Consider the following 13,913-nt stretch of genomic DNA (forward strand, 5'->3'; position numbering starts at 1 on the left):
AGACTAAACACAGTGAAGAGTTAGTCTCGTCTGTATAGTGGATAACTTGGATATAAACCCTGTATTATACGGTTTAGATTAATTGCAGTGTAGCAGAGACAGTGTAACTAGTGCATAAACTCCAGATATAAGATGTAGTTCCTATTTTCGCCACCAGGGCGGCAGACTGGGCTGCTGCTGGTCGAGGAAAAATCTCAGCACAGTCGGGATGACAGGAGAGCGAAGCAGCCTCGGTCAGCTGAAAACATGATTAATTAGTCAACAAGGAAACATAGTTAGTAGATGTCTAACTATGAAGAACAGCTGACTATGTAGCGTTGGTTTGTTTTGTGGTAGGGTCAGTTTAAATTTAGTTTTCCCTGTTGTCGGCTCGAGCACCTTAGGCTAACTTTATGTTAGCAACATTAGCTAGCTTATTTTAAAATAAGCACTCAACTTAATTTAGCCATCGTAACCTAATCTGACGAGCCGCAGCGTGTCGTGTAAATTACACGAAGAGAGAGAGAGGGAGAACTGTAGTGTTGAAGTGTTAAACAAGTAGATGGGTCATGGCGTCGATGCTGTTTGATTGTCCAACATATGAAGAGGAGCACTTTTGACTTTTGGTGCTGTCAACAAGCTCGCTGACGTTAGCTCCCCTGGCTAGCGGGCTAGCTCTCTTGTTAACATGGCCAACATAGAGAATGGACGTCGTCAATCTGCGGACACAAGGAGTATCCGGACGATAAGTAGCTCTCACATGGACGATGAAAGCTCCCTGGGATCTGACTCGGAGATCAATGGCTTCACCAGCGACAGACAAACAGATAAATATGGATTTATTGGAGGGGCGCAGCAGTGCTCGGAGGGACAGTAAGTCGGCTCAGCAGTGATTCATTTACTTCAATCTGATTTTCTTACAAGTGAACTCTGAAGCTTACATACTTATGAAACATGTATTTTTATACTTTAAACGTCGAGATAAAAGCTGAAGCCTGTTATAATGAGTTCGTCTGTGTTCGTAGTGAAGGTGACGAAGTGTTGATGTTGTTGTCTCTGCACAACAAAGCTCCCAACCAGCTGCGTGGCAAAATGTGCTTCATACCCAGGCAATGTTTGACTCCAGAAATATGAAAGATCAAATCACCAGAGGCAATCAGAGGAAGATATGTGGCACATTTGTTTTAAATAAAACAATTTAGTCACTTTAGAAGTTGCGTTATTATTTTCTGGTGAAGTCTGAATGACTAACAAACACGGTGTTATTTTGTTTTTTGTTTTTTTTTCTGAACGGATTTATTCACAGCCTTTCAGAAAAGAGACATTGTTTGTGTGTGGTTTTTTTTTTTTCAACCCCTTAGAAAGCGTTTCTGTCCTCTCTTTGTAACTGGAGGCCTAAAGCCTTAATCACAGCTCTTAAAAATGTGGAAGGAGTGAAAGAAAGTTGTGCCAAGCGCAGGCTGGCTGGGAGTTTCCTGTTTTCGGGAGTTTTGGCAGAACTTGGAGCCAAAGATCTGGTGCCCTGGTTCTAGAGGGCCTCTTTTGGCTCCCAGCTTTATATGTGGTCACACACTTAGGACTTAACTTACACTGTTTGGCAGTGATTGAAATAACCCATCTTCTGATACTGAAGCTGCAGCGAAACATTGGACTGATCTGAAGCATATACTCTTTTTTTATCATGTAAGGAGGGCAGTCTCATGTTAAAAGAGAAAAAAAAACCTTTGAAGAAGTCTGAGCCCTACAATTACGGGCTATAGCTGATGAGAAAATTACATAGCTGTGTATAGCACCATACCACATTCGTAATGTAGGTTAGACTTACGTTCTCTTTTCGTCTGGTGAATATTATTATGCGCAGACCCTAATGTCTCCTGTCTGTAAACCATCTCAAATAGAATTACATCACAAGTCCGTCACTTCTTCACTGCAGCTCTTTGAGGTTAAACAAGCTTTACCATCAAAGGGCGAGATCTGAACTGGTGTATTTTAATAGTCTCCTCCAAACACAGGGAGCAGTTGTTATTTATTTATTTTTTACCTCTACTGTCTACATATGTGTGACCACACTCCAATCTGAATGCACACGCAGGATGATGAACAGGCATCTGAGGACGTGTTCTCAGTTTTAACAGATAAGGGTCTGCTTTCAATAACGGCCTTTCTTTCTATCCAGAGTGTTGTTTTAAACTGACCATCAAGAAAAACCGTGGCACTTTTTTTTCCTCACTGGCCCCAGAGTCCACTAAGGCTCTTAATTTTCTGCCCAAAGTACATTTTTCTGGTCGAATAAAAAACGTGTTTAAACCGAAAACAGAAAAGGCAACAACTTAACACAGGCTTCGTTAACTGTGACCTGTCATCATTTTCATTAAAAGAAAGCTTAATGATTATTTATTTAAACTAAAAATTAAACCCCATGTGCATCAGTCATCATCGCACGGATTTGACACTTTTTGGTACATTTCATCCCCCACACTAAGCCCCTGCGTTTCCTGTCACTCTACAGCTTTTCTATCCGTATGAACGCAGAAGACAAATAATGGTCTTTAAAAAAAAAAGCTGTATTCTGTATCTTTACCATTTCTGTTAATTTTTTTCTCCAGAACTCGGGAAGTTCCTCCAGAGGTGCTCAGACAGAGGGAGGTGAAGTGGCTGGAAATGCTTGGCCAGTGGGACAAGTGGATGATCAAGAGGTTCAATAAGGTCAGCATCTTTATTATCTCAGGAACACAGCTTCACCAGACTTGTCTCCAGGCGGCACTTTTCCCTCCAAAGTAGTGTTTAAACACATGATCAGACGGGGCGAATGGCATCTCCCGAGTATTTGATTGCACAAGGAAAAGACTTTGTGGACACATTGTTTGCAGCCTCACTGGCCTGACCGGTTCTCTGTGCAACACGCTCAGCAATTCAACACACAGCCGCAACTTCTCTCCATTTCCATGAGTCAGCAGCGGGGCAGGACACGACCCATCCCTTTATCGGCTCATGCACCATGTGACAAATTGACAGTCTCAGATTTAGGGTGGAGCCGTATTTACTTCCTCTGAGAAAACCATGTAATAGAGGTGCTGTGGATATAAACTGTAGCTGCTCTCAAATGCAGCACAGGCTTTCAGTTGGAGAAAAAAAAAAGTTTAAAAAAAAAAAAAAAAAAAGCACCTCATGGAAAGAAGGAACTGTGTATTTGAGCTCTAAGCAGTTTTCATTTTCCTGCTAAGTTAGAAGGCTCAAAGGTTTCTGATCCCTTGTTGTCCTCCTTTTGTTCACAACAACACCACAGCAGACACAGTAATCTCTGTTGGGGAGTTTGTAAGCTCTTTCTTCGAAAAAGGAATTCAGAAATGCAAATTAAACCGAGATGACTATTAGTGGTGTATTGAAAGGCTCAGATCTGATTTATATTCCATCTGTTGATGCTATTGTGTCCACAGTGGTTTGTTACTCAATATGAACGATAATATTCACATGAGCCACACCCTCTGCCATTACTTAGACACCAAGTCCAATCAATGTTAGAGAATTACAATGTGAAGTTAAACCCTAACACACCTCTGAAAACAGCATCCACACACAGTAGAAACCGTCTCAGTCGGATCTTATAAATCAGCGTTTGTATTTGTGTAATTATGTGATGCATTCAGAGTCCAAGAATCTTTGGCTTCAACCAGTGCCTGGAAGGGCGTGGCGGGATTGTTTGTCCAGACAGGGGCGTGACCCAACGGGTTGCCTTGGCCCCCCTTGTGATCTGATTGGACACCCCAGATGCTGAGTTAAATTCTTAATGAGGACACATTTATTGAAGTATACTGGTTGTAATCTGAGGTAACGTGCTGATCTGGATGTTTTGGCCAATGTATTAAAGTGACTGATGCAAAATATATAGTGCACCAGTTAGTAGTGATAGGATACATTGAGAAGAGTATACACAAGCACAGAGTGTGTAAATGATGAAAGGGACATTGTAAACCAACCACATGTCTCTGTATGTGATTGTGTTATACATCTACACATTTAAAAACATGCATTTATTTATTCGTTTACGCCTGTGCTCATCCTACTGTGACCTGTCAAGAACTAAGTACCCTTCATGATGTTTTGAATATGCCTTTTGTCGATGAAACATATGATGTTATTTAATTATGGTTTGTTGTATTCATCATTTCGTTGTTTATAAGGCAGTTTGTCACAACTTTGTGTTCATTTCTACCTACTTGACCCTGCCATGTAGCATGTGACTCTTATGTTTCACATGTGTTCAAGAAAAAGGAACAAATACCAAGTGACAGGTGGATTTCTAGTTCGTTGACTTTCTACACTGAACCAGATGGGAGACATGCCCTTCTCGACTCCTCGGTGTCTTACTTTATTCTGTGAACTCTTTTTCTCCTCCGTGGTCTCAGGTGAGGCTGCGGTGCCAGAAGGGAATCCCTCCTGCCCTCCGAGGCCGTGCCTGGCTTTACCTGTCAGGGGGTAAGATGAAGAAAGAGCAGAACAGCGGAAAGTTTCAGGTCAGAGAACCTCGCTCTTTCACTTCCCTGTCAGGATTATCTTTTGCTTTATTTTGGTCTCATTTCATTTTTAGATTTCTACTGAAAGTGTTTCTGAAGCTGTGGTCGTGTCAGTAGTGTTACGTTAGTGGTTGAGGAGCCAGATGTGTTTGGCACAGAGCTGGAGCCTGTCCACATTTAGTTAAAGTTGTTAGAAAAGGAAAATGTGAGGCTTCTTTTTAGAGCTGAGAATAATCTGACCATTTTATTCAGGATGGTAAAATAAAACAAACCTTATAAAGCAAGCACTTAGAGAATGTCCACTCCTGTTTTTTTGTCAGTGTGCTATAAATATGTGTCACTGTATCATCGATGTGTTCATGCAGGAGCTTGACAGTCAGCCTGGAGACCCCAAATGGATAGATGTGATCGAGAAAGACCTCCATCGACAGTTTCCCTTCCATGAGATGTTCGTGTCACGGGGGGGACACGGGTACGCTGTCAGACATGATGTGACGTTAAACACTGAAACTGCTAGCAAAGATGACTTTTCTCTTTAACCTCAGTGTGTGTTGGTGTTTTGACTGTCCACAGGCAGCAGGACCTGTTCCGTGTCCTGAAGGCCTACACCCTGTACAGACCGGAGGAAGGCTACTGCCAGGCTCAGGCTCCCATCGCTGCCGTTTTGCTTATGCACATGCCTGCCGAGGTACGCCTTCTCCTCCACCACAAACGACAAACAAACTGCCATGTTTGGAGTGAGACTACTGTCACCATGTGTTTGTAATACTCTGTTGACTTTGTGGTTATTGTCTCTCACTGACTCACTCTGAGTGCTCAATCAAAAAGCTCAGAAGTCTTTGTATGACCGTCTTTAAGTGTGAAATCCACCCAAAAATAGAAATCACATAACGCCTTTTATTAGGACATTTTCTAGCTCCGTTTTCATGTGTGACCTTGAAGGAGTCTATTCTGACGCTGCACAAACTGACTGTACAGATGATGTCATCTCAAGAGAAATCCTGAGTTTCTGCAGAAAGTGAAGAATAGATGAATTTTAGGAACATTATAACCGCAGCTACAGTGACAGGGTGTTGTTTTTCTATCTTAAAACGTATCAATCGTGTATGTCAATGAATCAATGGAGCTTTATGTGTCAACGCAAACAGCCACATTTTAATCTCAGAGCAAGTCCAAGTGAGCTGGTGTGAAAACACAGCAGGATATTCTCCAGAGAATTCACACTGAGCCAATGGGAGGGGGAGGGACATATCATGTGACTGGAGTCAGTACATAGAGCAGTGGTTTCCAACTCAGGCCACACTCTTAAGTTTCAAACACTTTCACAGCCCACCTCCGACCCCATAAATTTGGAGACCAGCTTCTGTGACTGTCCAAAAAAAAATACTCAGCACTGTTCTTTCTCCGACCTCTTCTTTTGTGTTTGATAGGAGAGATCACCTGTCGATTCACCATCAGTATCTTGTCGATCTTTCCTTTAATTCTCCTTGTTGCCAGCCCTCAATCTTCATATTTCAGCCATCACCATCAAATGCAAACAGTGGGCCAGCTGATTACAACAAAAGTTCCTATCTCATTTGCTTGTTTTGTCTTAAACTAAAAAAAATTTAATTGATGAATTGCATTTTTGAATATCTTTAATTTAACCTAACTGACTTTAAACATTAAAACAATACTCTGTATATTTTTACGTTTATATAATTACCCACACTGCCCACCCAACAAAAACCATATAACTATTATGGAAATAATTTGGGGTCCAAAATGTGGGAAATGCTGACATAGAGTGTATGATTTCAACTTCTACGATCTCTGTGCATGTAGTTAAACGGCTGCTTTATGTTTGTTGTTCTCTGCTCTTTTGTTCATAGTGTGATTCTGTTGAACAACATGTAGCATTGATATAAAGGCAAATATTGTCATTATATTTTTACATTAGGTCTTACCTCAGGAGACCCCCCTCAGCTGAAAACAGCTTATGTCTCCAAAATAATCTGAAATGTTTAATAGGAATCCACTGAATCGTTTTTGGATAAAATAGAAAACTAGCATTTGGTGCCTATAATAGAAGGCAGTGGATGAAGATGGTGGTGACTTGTGTTTTACCTGATAAAGCTCAATGCAGAGTTCCTCTGTCATTTACTGTTCTTGTCTATGAGGATTTCACATCATTTGTCTGAATCCATCTAAACTTCCATGTTTTGGACTTTGTGAAACGTTGATGGACATACGTATGTGAATCAAACGAGCAGCTCAGGTTTCGCTTTTCTCTTCTTCTTAAACTCTGCATTTTCCGTATTAACCTGCCGTCACTGTGAACACACAAACGCTTTCCTGACATCATCTCTGTGTGTGTTTCCACAGGATGCCTTCTGGGGGCTGGTCCAAATTTGTGAGAAGTATCTTCCTGGCTACTACAGTCCTGGCCTGGTGAGACTGAAACACATGCACGATGAAGTCACCAGGTGTTGGTGGTGCACTGAGAAAATGACTTCATCTGACGCTGCTGTTCCAAGAACTACAATCCAGATGAATAAACTGGACTTTAGCCGGGATTACAGTGAAACAGGAATACATCACTGTTGCTGCCGAATCCACAGTGTGGCAAGCTTAGTGATGAAACCCACAGGGCGTTGTCTCTTCTCAAAACCTCAATTAAACTTCAGATTGTTTACTTTCATCGGATTACGTGATTCATTTGCACTGGTTTATTTTTATTGGATGAAAAGTCACGTGTCAAGTTTCAGCTCCTCTAATACAGAGCACAGTGGGATGTGTTTTCTCTGTTAATTGTTCCTACCTGTGTGTCTTCTAGGAAGCTATACAGTTGGATGGAGAGATCCTGTTTGCCCTGCTGCGACGTGTCTCCCCACTAGCCTACCGCCATCTGGAGAAACACAAGATCGACCCCATCCTCTACATGACTGAATGGTTTATGTGTGCCTTCTCCAGGACGCTGCCCTGGGCCTCTGTGCTGCGTGTCTGGGACATGTTCCTCTGCGACGGTAACGCCGACGACTACGCGCAGATGTTGAACACGAGCAATACATCACAGCTGTGTAGCTCACACTGCTCTCTCTTCCAGGGGTGAAGATAATCTTGCGTGTGGGTTTGGTGCTGCTGAAGTGCATGCTGGGTACCCGAGAGAAGCTTAAGGCCTGCCAGGGTCAGTATGAAACCATGGAGCTCCTCAGGGCCCTGGAGCCTCGATACATGCAGGAGGGCTTCCTCGTCCGAGAGGTAAGAGTGGGCGGCTCAGGAGGCAGACGTCACACCAGACTCAAAGAATAGGAGTTGATGGAAAAGCAAACACTCTTTAAAAAAAAAAAAAAAAGCATTCCGACTTGTGAAAAACTGAGGAAGGATGAGAGTGGGCGTCAAAATGTTACTTCTTTGCACCTCGTTAAACTGTCAAAAGTGATCTGTGTGTTCCAGTATTCTTGGAAATGACTTGCATTACATTTGATTGTACAAGATATACAAAGCTGTCTTTAGGACATACACAAACAAACTACTGCTGTGCTTATCCTATCAAGATGTAGTGAAGTGCTGTGTCACACAGGAACAGTGGGTGTTGAGAATGCAGCCAAGGAAGCTGAGAATGAAAGTGAATTAGAGACCAATTGAGTCGAGGGCTGGCTGGTCAGTGTCTGCTTCCTGTGCCAAGCCTTGTGTGAGTCTCTGTCCACACTAACAATACCTCCTCTTATATGAGGGGTTGTCCTGACTCCAGCCCTCAGGCTCTTTGGCATTTACTGACAAAGATCACATTTTTACACAATGGTCAGGCATGGAAGGAACATACTGTATATTCCAACAAGGAATAGTCCCCCCCCCACACACACACTTCCTTTAAACATGATCCTCATGTCGACGACTCAGCTGTGACCTGTGACGTGTCTCTTCCTCTTACAGATCATTGAAGTACCAGTGACGGCACGAGATGTGGAAAGAGAGCATCACACCCAGCTGAAGCGCTGGAGGAAGAACCGCGGCGAGCTGAACTTCAAACCACCTCCGAGAATGCACGGCGCTCGGCTCATAATGTTGGCCGAGCCCCCGAGGCGCCAGGACCTGCAGCAGAACCCAACCATCGTGCTCGAGGTGCCGCAGCCCACCCCCAAGCTGAAGAAGGGCAAAGAGGAGAAGAAGAAAAGCCAGAAGAAGAGAAGCATTAAGAAATCGCCGCCTATTGAGGAGATCCCTAATCCTTACTCTCTGCCCAATGACCCTCCACCCCCACCCTCGACTCCACCAGCCCCTCCTCCAATCAGAAGAGGGACCTTAGAGACTGTGCCAGAGACTGAAACAGAAGTACTTCACCAGCAGCCTCCTACAGACCTTCCTCCTGCCAAAGAATCTCCTCTTCAGCGCTCCACACAAAGCCTCAGCAGCACAGAGCAGGACACGTACCTGTAGCTCTGCAGCAGTTTGTAAACGTGTGTTTGTGTGTGTGTGAGTAAAGCACCAGCACTCTTTAGCCAACTACCAGCCAGCCTTGCCAAGGTCTCTGATTGGCCGGCATAACCTTATTTCAAGCGTTGGACTGTTTTGTATTCCTGTATTCAGTTTAGACACCATTTTGCCTATGATATTATCTACCTGCACTAAGGCATCATTGCTAAGTGTAGAAATAGGTTAATGCTTTTCACCTTTTGGTGCTTGATGCTCTTACTCAGAACTTCAGTCCTATTTTGTGTTTGCACAGGAGACACATTACTAGTCATTGGGAGTAAAGTCATTTCTTCTGGGCAGTGTGTTTTCAAGTCTTAACGGGAGTGCCCCAGCTGAAGCTGTTTCTTCCTTACATTCCCACTCATTTTCAACACTATCGGCTTCTGTTTAAGTTAGTAACTAACTGCAGCAGTGCAGCTTTCATCCAGAGTTCAGTCCACTAGAGGGCAGAGTTTTAGTACCTGTGTGGAAAGCTGACAAACAGATGGGATGTGATTCTTGGAAGGAAGTTTTGGGGTGTTATTGGGAAACTTGTGCATTTCATTTTTGTATTCTTGATCATCCTCCTGAGTTGATGAAATTCAGTCACACAACATTGTCTTCTTCAACAAGCACTATTTATTTAAGAAAAGTTAATACATAAATATATATTTTGTGCTTGGCTTGCTAGTGCACGTGTGGTCACAGATCTTCTTCATCCATTCAGTAGATGTGGCTTCACTCTGTAAACTCTCAAAGTCATTGTGCCAAGCACTTCCAGCCACTTTAGAGCAGCATTATCTCAAGATGGCAAGTTTGTGCAGAAGAGAAAACTGGACATTCCTCTCCAACTCATTCTTGCCTTGTTTGGAGCTTATCAGTAGAAGAGCTGTCTCTTGCCAAATGTTAACCTGTGTCATATATGTAATTGTGCTTTTGTTTACTGTGACATCTTGGACCGTTAGAAAACTCACCTACTGGTGCTGATCTTTGTGCTCGATTTGCTCAAATATTCAGGTTGAGCCAAGAAGATCCTTTTTATCGCGCTGGGTCTGTTTTTCTTAAATAATTTGCTAGAATTTCCAAAGCAGATCAAGAGAGTGTTGTTTTGTGATGACCCATGACCGCTACCTGTGACCAGTGTAATTCTATTAGTACAGCTGAGAGGGATCTTCTGATTATAAGGCATTTTGGGATATTTGTAGCATTTCCTTTTTAATGCTGACTCATTTCTTTGGGAGATTTGGAGACATGCAGGGTTGGGACTCTTCCTCTTAAAACTTATTGGACAATCTCTTTTGTAAAAGCTGTTTTATAAGTTTCATCACAATGACTAAGGGTAAAGGGAGTTCAACAAGCGTACCTATGCAGGTGTCAGACGTGTCTGTGTACAAAAATGTCCCTGGAGAAAAAAGCATGTGTAAAGAAAAAAAAAAGAGAGAGAGGGGTCAAAAAGAAAATGCATCTTTACGCAAACACTATTCTGTATGCAATAGTTTTTCAAACTTCTTATATTAGACACACCACATTTCTTTTGTGCTATTTGTTTTATTTAATGCTCATTGTGTAGATATGACATGTAAAATAATTTGTTTTGTAATGAAATCTATTTTTCAAACAGTGATGCTATATTTCATTGAGCAGTTACAGAAGCTGATCCTAAATCATTACTAATTTCAGACGGTGTCTGTTAGAGATCTACACTTGTAACACTTAAAGTTCATCTAAACATTGTGAGTTTTGGTTGCAAATTTTAAAGTTTTCTTTCTCTAAATACCGATGGACGTTATTTTACCATTCAAATCCAGGTCAATAGAAATATATATTTCGCAAGCATGGGGCAGTATTCATCACCCTGAGTTTAAATTCTGCAAATAAACTTTTGTCTAAAGCTGGCTAAGACTGTTGCTTTTTTTTCCAGACACTAGGTGGAGTCAAAGAGCCAAAAGTGGGTATTTATTACAGAGATACTGGGCGCCTCATGGATTGTCCCAAGATTTCTTTATATTTTTCATTTCATAACGAATGAGCCCACAGTTAATTGTAATGAATTAAAAATGTAAAACACATTAAATAAATAAATAAATAAAACCACAATGGTTTACTTAAGTAAATTATGAATTCAGTTGATAAGCGTACATGCAGAGCTCAGATTTGTGCCAATATGTCAAAGCGGGCAGTTAGTGTTCATTCATGCCATATATCAGCACTGCTGTAATGTGTAATGTCATAGGTATTAAGGCTGCAGGGCAGGCTGAACGCTATAAATCATTATCTAAGATGCCTTGTTTTTAAAATGTAATCCTTAACAAGCATGGTCATGTGTGTACTATGGGAATAATAACCCTCTGCATGGGTGCACTGTTTATGTCTTAGCTAACAATCTACAATCAGTGATACTGTTCTACATGTCGTGTTCAAACCTCGCGAGGTAGCTCTGACATTTCAAACAACAGCAGAGTTGTTCTGTTGTTATTATTTATTTTTTATATAACATATACTGCCTGACTCTTTATTTGTGTATTGAATTAGATAGAGGTACTTGTTGTTGTTGTTGTTGTTGGTATAACACAAGCAGTGTACTAAAAGGGAGCCATCGTAGAAGTGCAACAACATGCAGTCCCTCAAGTGTCCACTCGTGGCTGTTTCTAAGGCCCAACAAAGTGTCCCCCTTATGTGTCTGCTGTTTGCTGTTTTCTAGATGTTACATCAGCTCATTCAGTAATTGAACAGCCCTGTTAATGACTTTTAATCCCAAACTATACAAATAGTTTGGCTTTCAGAGTGTTTCATAGCACTAACTGGCCGTCCAAGTGGACTGTGGTGTCAACTTTATGGTGAGTGAAATGTTTATATTTATGTATTTACTGAGCACACCATGCCATCCTTTAACTCTGCAATGAATCTACAGACATTAATCTCTTTTGATCTACGGTGTAATTCTGCACTTTTGAATTATGCCTGGCGTGTATCTTTCTGGTTGTTGTGTAAATGAAAACAAGATGGATAAGCCCTGGTAGACGTAGATCTGTTTGTGACAAACATTTGGCCTTTTCCTCGAAGGCTTTGAACAGCTTCCCATTGAAGAGGTCATCTCTGGTGTTATACCAGTTTAGACTAATAACAGGTTTTATTCTTCTCTTAATCACTGTTTGAACTGCCACATGCCTTGTTTCTCACCCTAAGGTGTGGGATACTGGAAGACTTTGCCTTGGGCTTGTAAGAGTTCATTGGTAATCACTACCTTGATGACCTGAGTTACCCCGGCTAACTTATTTCTAATCGTCCAGCAAGGCGTGAGCTGCAGCTGTTGACCTCTGGTCTTTGTGGCTTAGAGAAGTGCTTAAAAGATGTAGGAACTGTCATTGTTCAATTGCTTTTTGTTACACCTTGTATTGTCAGTCTAGCTGCAGGCATAGGCAAGGTGTGTTTGATTTGTTACTTGAGAGAAAGTACCTGTAAATAGTTATTAATCATACTTAGCCATTGTGTCACTCCACACCATTATGGACCATTATGGGATCTGTTGATGTTTGCCCACATGAGGCACAGCAACAGTTAATGGTCTAAGTCCCTGAGGAATGCATGCACCGTCACGCTTTCCCTCTTTGCATCGGACACCTGGCCCTCTTTCAGTGCCACCGTGCCATTTACATCTCAAAGGGGGACGACCAAGAAGGCTCTCTCTGTGCTCCCTTCCTTACTCCAGAAATGATCTGATTTATCTCTTCATCAACGGAAATATCTGCCTTTAGAGGGCCATCCCGCCTCTCTTATGCTCAGCTAATAGAGCTAGGAGAGGGAGCAGTAAAAAGAGAGACTTGTGATCCTCCGTGTGATCCCAGACCCAACGGACCCATGTCACAGCGCTTGATTCATGTGATGTGGGTGACTTTCTCTCTGCTCCCAGGCTCTGCGTGTTAAAACATGGGGTGTTCGAAGAGTGGGGGGGGATGGCATAACGTAAAGCAAAGGCGCCTGTGTTCCTGAGGTATCCGATTCCCACGTTTGATGAAGCATGACAGGTTGGCTCAGGTCAAATTAAAAGGCTGCAGTAACACATACGAGGGCAGACATTGTGATCCTTTGTGCAGGTGAACTTTCCATGACAGTGCGAATAAAAAGTTATTTATTGTGCTGAGGGAAAACATTAGTAAGAGGGGGATCCCTGTGAGGTCAGGGTGGATAATTGAATCATCCTTGTGTTGTATTTGCAGAAAGGACCTCTTAAGTTCTTCAACCAAAGGAAGGTCCCTCGCCTATAAATTGTTCTCTATTATGGAGGTGGTTTATCTTCTTTGCATCAAACCTTTCAGTAGATTTTAACCAACACCCCTTTATTTCTGTAATATACTGTATATCTCATGAATACTACTTGTGTCTGTTCCATCAGGTAAATGAAAGAATAACATTTCTCTTTTCTCAAATAGTATTAGAAAAAAATAAATATTATAATATAAATATTCTCCATCCTCTGACTCCTTTCAGCTATGTCTGCCCACCTTAAAACAAAGACTACTGGTAAAATAATGTTGTAAATGCCCACCAGTGTTTTAATCTGGAACAGTGCCCGCAAGCTCAACTACTCCAAAATGTGATATAAAAGGCTCTGTGTACCTTGGAAATGCAGTTTTGGCACCTTTTCTGTTTCCACTGTATAATGTTTCTTCCATTTATGGTCTACAAATGGTTATATAAACGCTTCAGTCTCAGCTGGTAGATTCAACATAGAAAAACAACCCCAAATTCTCGTGGGTGCATTTAGAAAGGTACTTGAAATGTCAACACTGTTCTTATTCCAGCCTCTCCCAGTGGACACACATGAGGAACTTAAGGAAAGTTATTTAGGAGTGCACGGTCGAACCTTTGGATCTTCATTGAGAACAATTTTTAAAAAATCATCAACCTCCCTTTTTGAACCAGTCCTCATTTTATTGTCTATACATTGATGCTGCAGCCCTAATACAGAAACTCATGAAAGGAGTG

General features: G+C 41.9%; 1 protein-coding gene across 1 annotated transcript; it reads left to right on the plus strand.

Moving 5' to 3' along the window:
- The first annotated feature begins 17 nt into the window (after positions 1–17).
- LOC306832803 (TBC1 domain family member 10A-like) lies at positions 18–10,822 on the plus strand. The gene is made up of 9 exons (XM_079357785.1): positions 18–852; positions 2,586–2,685; positions 4,386–4,493; positions 4,859–4,965; positions 5,067–5,181; positions 6,858–6,923; positions 7,309–7,498; positions 7,579–7,733; positions 8,409–10,822. Exons 1-9 carry the CDS (start codon positions 668–670, stop codon positions 8,910–8,912), a joined length of 1,530 nt encoding a protein of 509 aa, XP_079213911.1. The 5' UTR covers positions 18–667; the 3' UTR covers positions 8,913–10,822.
- The last annotated feature ends 3,091 nt before the right edge of the window (positions 10,823–13,913 follow it).

Source organism: Symphodus melops (assembly GCF_947650265.1).
Source record: "Symphodus melops genome assembly, chromosome: 1".
Lineage (NCBI taxonomy): Eukaryota > Metazoa > Chordata > Actinopteri > Labriformes > Labridae > Symphodus > Symphodus melops.